Raw genomic sequence first — 7,921 nt, 5'->3', positions numbered from 1 at the left:
AAGTGATTAATTTCCACGGCAAGATCTCCTTGAGAGATTATTCACTTTGAGAAGAGGTGTTCTTCCCTTTTTGGTTTTGGTCCTGCGGATTAGACTTGAACTGATTTATTTCCTCTCTTAATCAACTCATATACTACCCACTTGTTCCCCTTACTTTTCTTATAAAATAATTGTTGTTATACTATGATTATCTTTTTCTTAAGTAGGGATTATCTGTTTACCTTAATAAAAATGTCAAAGTACTTTATTTTATCTTGTTATTATCATATTTGCCTGCTGCAATCCATCTGAAACAGTTTTGCCCGTCGTAAACGTGCTCCTGGCAGACGAGGTATAGTTTGCGCACAAGCCGGACCAAATTGAGTTGCAATTGGACCGGTCTCAACTCTCCTACTTAGAATACTTGGGCCCAATGCCACAGGAGGTAGCCTAGCCAACTTTAACCAAAAAAGGCCCACTACATAATTCAACATTAGATATCAATGGAAGAATAAACCAATTTCTTAGTGCATTAGTGCAACTCACTCTCTCTTAATCTCTTTATTTATTTATGGAGGGTGACTACCTCGAATTAAATCAATTTCCTAATTGTTGTAGATTTAGTTAGTTAGTTACAATGCCAAGCACGTTAATCATATTTAGCACATATTGGAATTATTAGTGCAAATAGGGAATAATATAACCATTAGGATAAGGCCATGTGGGCTAACAGAATAGTTTTATAATTCTATAAATACCTACTTGTATAATCACATTTTCATCATTGAAGAATAAACTAATTTCTTAGTGCATTAGTGTATCTCCCCCTCTTAATCTCTTTCTTTCTCTATGAAGGGTGGCTACCTCGAATTAAGTCAATTTCCCTACAATTCCCTACAATTCCCCTATAATTCCCATCAATCTCCATTAGGAATCACCGGATTCCTAACAAGCATTAACATAAATAAAATATCATTCTAAAAAAACATAAATAAAATATATAACATTTAAAAAAAAAGAAAAAGAAAAAGACAAGGGTTCATAAAATCTCATATACATAATTCAACAACTAAAAGTTCATAAAGCCTGATACTTTTTTATTTTGGAAAAACATCTTGTGCACAATGAAACAAACCAAAAAGGCTCATAATAAATCTTATAAAAGTGAGCCTATTTCTTAGAGAAAAAATTTTAGAAATCCATAAAAACAATTTCAGTCCGGATTATCCACTTAAAATAATGGAAATTGGCCAAAGTAGGCCAGTACATGCCAAAATTTTGACCAAGATAGAATAGGAGGCTTAGTGCACTAATTTATGTATAGGAATGGAATATTCTAGCATAAATAGAACGAGATTCAAAACATTGACTGATAAGAAGAAAATATCTAGTGAGTCCACTCCATGTAAGTGGACTCATAAGATATTTACTAGTTATGAAGGTAGGTAAAATGGAAAAATGGAAAAATAAAGAAAGAAAGAAAATTTAAATAAAATAGAGAATTTGATGGAGTATATATTCATAATATATATATATATATATATAAATTATTAAAAGAATATTTAAAAAGTAGTTAAATAAATTAAAAAAGAATAAATAAAAATTTTGACCATGAAAATTTGAGAATTTTTTTTGGACCCATAAAGTAAAAATTTTGTTTTGATCCACCAAGTTTGATCAAGTTATTTCTCCAAAAATAAAAGTTTGATTAAGTTTTAAAAATTTCATTCTGTTCAATTCCATAATTGATTTGGTAGCTATAGTTAAATGCCAATAAAACAACCTCTCTCTCTCCACAACTAGATGAGCCACAGTTATGAATTGAATGACTACTACGAAAACTAAATCAAACTTGGTGGACCAAAATGAAAAATCTCATAATTTAGTGAAAAAAATAAAAACAACCCAAAATTTTAAAAGTCGAAAATGTTATTTAATCTTTAGAAAATTAAGTTACTTTTGAACTCAATTAGTATAAAATTTTGATTAAAACGTCAGAGATGCTGTAAACAAGAAAACTGAAAGATGACCCTGCTTTGTTTATAAACTAGTCAGCAATCACAGAAAAGTTAAATAAAATATGGTTTATCTCAAAAAATTATTTTTTCTCTATTTTATTATGTATATAAATGTCAAATTTGATAATTACTATATTTTATAAAAAGTGGTCATACTAACGAGTGCCCTTAAGACAATGGTTAACAATCAATTTTAAAAAAGTTTTGAAATCACTTTTATAGAAAATGGAAAAAATTGTCAAAACATTAAGGTTATGTTTGGTAACAGTTTTTGTTTTCTATTTTCAAAAACTTGTTTTTAGGAATATAAAGAAAAAACAATTTTCTTGTATTTTTGAAATCAAAAACATGTTTGGTTAGTTGAAATTAAAAAGATAATTTTTTGAAGAAAAAAATAGAAAATACTAAAATATTTTATTACTAGGATTTGAATTCTAATGCTAACTCATTAAATGAGATAGATTCATTAAATTAAACGCAAATTTTCATTGACTTTTAAAAATTAGAAACTGAAAACAGTTTTTTATATGTTTTCAGTTTTCTTCACAAAATGAGTTTTGAAAACAGTTTTTATTTTCTATCTATTTTGGGTTGCCAAACAAGTTTTTTAGTCTCAAAAATAGAAAATTATTTTAAAAATAGAAAATAAGGGAAATAAATAGTTATCAAACATACCCTAATTGTTTTCTTTTTTCTTTTCTTATAAAAACTTTCTTTAAATGAATTGTTTATCATTGCTCTAAGGGCCTCCATTAGCATTTCTCTATAAAAAAAAAAAAAATTGTGATAGTTATTTAAATATATTTATTGTGATTGTGTTTATCTATGAAATATTAAATATGAAATTTAACAATTATGTTAGTTATTAATAGGTATTTATTGTTATTTTGTTATTATATTTAATTATTAGATATATAATTATTGTAATCATTAATAGATGTTGTGGGGGCCGGTCAGTCACTAAAATTATTAAAGTCAAGTTAATTGGGCCTGTGACCCATCTGAGGATGCAAACCTGTCCGAGGAGGCCCATATCAGATTGAAGGGGTAACCAAACGAAAGGAAGAGTGAATATTACGAAAGGTGAGTTTAGTATTCGTCCGATGACAAAATCCTTCTCGGCAATATGAGTCTGAGGACGATCAAGACGCCATCTTGTTACAAACATACTTCGGAGCTACGTCACCACTAAAGGTGGGATAAGGGATCCGAACATAGAGAAAAACACAAAGAACACTCAGGAAAAAAGCTTGCAAACCAAAGAATTGTATTTGTTTCAAAGGAAAACAGATTGTTATATCGGTTCTAATCCATCTATAAACATGCGGTTGAGTCTTTTTACTTTTAAAGAAGTTAATCTAGTTCTTGAACACCCATGCTTTACAAATTATATTGTTTGGGCCTTTAACGTACGAACCTAATACCATCTTGGGGTCGTTACAAATTAAGTCCTTACAGATGTTAATGTTGATTGTATTTGTATATGGAAGTGTTTATTCTATTATATAGGCTAGAATGCAAGACCCTCTTTTTAAGTTTTACCATAATTTATTTTAGACTTCTAACTTTGTCTTTGTTTATTCAAGTCCTTAAATTTTCAAATTTATTCAATTAAGGCCTCAAAGTCAACTTCACTTAACATTTTTTACAGAAAAAAACTCTGGAAAATATTTTTAATCATTAATTGAATTTTTTTAACTTAAAAATTTTGAAGAAAAAAAATTAAAAGTTTGGATAACTAACTTGAACATTTAACAAAAATTGATGAAGATACCTTAATTTAATAAACTTGAAACTTAGAGGACTGAAATAATCAAAAACAAAGTTAGAGAACTAATTAAATGAATTCTAGTGAAACGTAAAAGATAAATTTTGCATTTTAACCATAAATATACAATAGAATATAAACTTAATTAAAATATATATATATATATATATATTATAATATTGACATTGAAAATTGTGAGACCTGAATACTTTATATGGCAAAATAACATGAAGTCAACAAAATATTGTGCTTACATTTTCCCATTGGTTGAATATGTCATTTCTCAACTACATTAGGAAACCTAATATATTATCACTTGGTATATTTAGAGGGGAAAAAAATGACTGAAAAAAAAGAAAGAGAAAAGAGGGTGGTTAGAATATATATTCTCTTTCTTCTTCCCATCTTCTCCATCCAAATATAGGAAATAATTAAGATCACTACATTCGAAAAAATAGATACTATAAATTTATTTAACTTAAAATTTGAGCTATCAAACAACCAGAATTTTTTTAGAATTAAAAAAAAAAAATTGAGACAAAAAATTGAACTTCATACAAACTTTAAGAATGTAAACAATATTTAAGTATAATTTTTATGATACAATAAGATTCAATAGGTATGGCGTCTTCTCTATGATAATTTTTTTTTTACTGTAAGGCTTAATAATTATTCTTTATTATCGATCCAAGATCACAATTAGTTTCTTTTATGTGAATGAGATTTGATTCCATTATTGCTCTTTACCATCAAACAAAAACGTTAATTGGTTTTTATTTTTTATGCACATAGGATTTGATCATAGATCCTTTATTAAAAGAAATTGGGATGGGAAAGATGAACAAATAAAACATCACTCCATTATCTACCATATTTTAAAAGAAATTGGGATACTCAAGTTCTCAAAAAAAAAAAAAAAAGTCCCTCTTTTAAACATGATCTTCAAAACATTTGTCTCTAAGACCCCAAGCATGTAGCATGGTCCACATGAAAGACTATACAGGACCACAGATGGATTACCAAACTTGCTGATTATCAACATCAAGATTTGCTATTTAGTGCATGTGATATGGCCATCAAACACATGACGACAAGCCCCACGAATGACACAAAGCTAATCTACCTAAGAAGCCTTTTGAGCAAAGCCTTCGTATGCTTGATTTTCAATTGAGCCTTCCAATGAATTCAAACAACCAGCATTGCACCTTCTTTTCCATTTTCTATATAAGAACCCAAAATATTTGATGATCTTTCCTCTCGTTCCTTAAGTTTTTCTAGTGTCTCTACCTTCCTCTTGTGCACCAATACATCATGTTCAACTTTCAACCTTGTTTTTTCAACATCTTAAAGATATTGTTTCTTCTAATTGTTTTTGTCCTCCCCACTATAGTTTCTGGAGATTGTACATGTGATGCTGAGGCCACAAAGAACAACAAAAATGATGCACTTAAATATAAAGTAGTTTCAATAGCTGTAATTCTTTTTGCTGGTGCTGTGGGAGTAAGCATTCCATTGTTAGGCAAGAAAATCCGAACACTAAGGCCTGAAAATGACATCTTTTTCACGATCAAAGCCTTTGCAGCTGGTATAATTCTAGCAACTGGGTTCATTCACATACTACTGGATGCATTTGCGAGTTTGACATCACCATGCCTTAATGAAAATCCATGGGGAAAATTTCCTTTTACCTGCTTCATTGCCATGGTTTCTGCTATAGGAACATTAATGGTGGACTCATTCGCAACGGGGTTTTATAAGAGGCAATCTAAGCAGGTAAATAGAGTAGATGAAGAGATGCATGAAGAGCATGAGGGACATGTACATGTTCATACACGTGCCACACATGGTCATGCTCATGGCTCAGCCACACATCATGAGGATTTGAATCTGGCAGAGCTAATCCGTTTTTGGGTTATATCACAAGTAAGGTTAATTTCAGATTAATTGTTGGGTGATATTGGCTTATGGGGTATCTTATATTAGTTTGATTTTAGAATCAGATTTTAATGAACTTTGGTGGGTGTATTTTCTTAGGTATTGGAGTTGGGAATTGTGGCTCATTCAGTGATAATTGGAATATCATTGGGTTCTTCTCAAAGCCCTCAGACAATAAAGCCTCTACTAGCAGCACTGTCTTTCCATCAGTTTTTTGAGGGTATGGGGCTTGGTGGCTGCATCGCTCAGGTATCAGATTTCTTTTTTCTTTTCTTTTTTTCCTTTTTTTTTTTTAGTTAAAAAAAAAAACTAAGTAGAGAGTGATCAGTGTGGCTTCTCTACTTGGACGTGACCATAATAACACCCTACCCGCTCCCAAGCAAGACCTTATACTCCCGGTCAGTGAGAAACTTACTTATTATTTTTTAGATTATTTGAAATAGGGATAGAATATAAGGATCACCAACACACAACTAACTGTTGAGGCTCAAACCCAAGTCCTGAGACTTGTTGGCCCAGTATATTACCAACTAGGCCACCCGAATGTTGGTTCAGATTTCATTCTATAGCCATGACTCCCCGACCTCTCAAGTGGGGCTCTGTTAATTGACAAAATTGTGAACCATTTGCATTTGTTATAAGCAATATTCTGCATCTATGAATTCTATGCATAAGTTCAGTTATAGCACTGAAACTTAAAGTAAGCGCAGAGAGAAAGAGAGAGAGACTAATATCCTCGGAATAAGCACATCATTTCTTTAATAATTGTTAATGCTAATGAGTAATATAATCTAACACTACTATAGTTTTTGAAATGTCAATTAAAAATATCGCTAGCCGTACATCCAGTATGTCAACTTTCAAGCAATCAATTTAATTTTTTTTTAAATCAGCTTATAGAATACCTAATCAGCCGTACATCCAATTTGCCATTTTTTAAATCAAGGTTAGAAATATTCTATCCTTAATCTACCACTCTCCCGGACCAAAGATGTCTTTGGCTGTAGTAAACCAACACATACTGCCATAAGTCTAGAGTAAAACAATTTATCAGAGGTGTTATTACTTCTAATAACGACTTGATATCCACAGTTATGAAAAAGATTGTGAATAATTTTGTGTAACTAGTATTACGTTTCATACTAAGATATGCTTTCGAAGTTTTTATTTTATCTCTTATTTAAATACACTTTTGGTTACAATATAGGCACAGTTCAAGACTAGGTCTGCAGCACTTACGGCAACATTTTTCTCCCTCACAGCCCCTGTAGGAATTGCAATTGGTATTGGAATATCAAGTGTTTACAATGAGAATGGCCCAACTGCCCTGATTGTTGAAGGGATTTTCGATGCTGCTTCGGCTGGGATTTTGATTTACATGGCGCTTGTTGACCTATTAGCAGCCGATTTCATGAACCCAAGAGTGCAAAACAACTTGAGGATCCAATTAAGGGCAAATGCATCACTTCTTCTAGGGGCTGGTTGTATGTCTGTGTTGGCCAAATGGTCTTGAATTTTTTAGCACCACATATTTTGCTATGCAATTATACAAGCTAAGAATGTCCATCACAAGTCCTATAAAGAAAGGAAAACAAATAAAGTTCATAGCATAGAGAATGTTTGATTCATTTATACTGAATTATTTACCAAGAGGGTCTACTTACTATTAAAAAATGCTAGGACCATAACTGAGGTCACAACTTGTACATGTGGCAATTTGTGAGTGACGGAGTAAAAGTTGTCCATATGAGTTCACCACTCACAACTTGCCATGTGGACAAGTTGTGGTAAAGTTGTGATTATAGCATTACAATAACCCTAGAGAAACCAAAAATTTCACACATCTTTTTTTGCACCCTCCCTTTTTTCTTGTGTTGTGGTGGGTTCCAAAAGAGATGAATATCAGTTTTTATGTGAGATTATGTGAAATAGTAAGTGAATAAGTCAATGCCTCTACCAACATGGCCTCCAGCATACAATTCCATCTTGCATTATTCTTTCTTAACTTCTTTCTATCTATCTAATTATTATTATTTGTGGGGTCCAACAATTTATGGGCCAGGCCCACTTATTCATGGGGAGCCCTAAGGCCCAAGCTGAAGAAGGTTATAGTCCAAACTCAATAACATAAAGCATAAATTGGCCCGGAGAAGCAGCCGAGGACAGTGCAGTCCTCGGCTGACCCAAAACTCCACCAAGAAGAGGGGCAGAAACGGTATAG

General features: G+C 31.6%; 1 protein-coding gene across 1 annotated transcript; it reads left to right on the top strand.

Annotated features, from left to right (window-relative positions):
* The first annotated feature begins 5,076 nt into the window (after window positions 1-5,076).
* LOC126720356 (zinc transporter 1-like) lies at window positions 5,077-7,291 on the top strand. Its single transcript, XM_050422706.1, has 3 exons — window positions 5,077-5,688; window positions 5,800-5,949; window positions 6,908-7,291. The coding sequence occupies exons 1-3, from the start codon at window positions 5,077-5,079 to the stop codon at window positions 7,211-7,213; spliced, it is 1,068 nt and encodes a 355-aa protein (XP_050278663.1). The 3' UTR covers window positions 7,214-7,291.
* The last annotated feature ends 630 nt before the right edge of the window (window positions 7,292-7,921 follow it).

Source organism: Quercus robur, chromosome 4 (genome assembly GCF_932294415.1).
Source record: "Quercus robur chromosome 4, dhQueRobu3.1, whole genome shotgun sequence".
In the NCBI taxonomy this organism is placed as follows: Eukaryota; Viridiplantae; Streptophyta; class Magnoliopsida; order Fagales; family Fagaceae; genus Quercus; species Quercus robur.
This window is presented reverse-complemented; position numbering and strand designations above follow the sequence as displayed.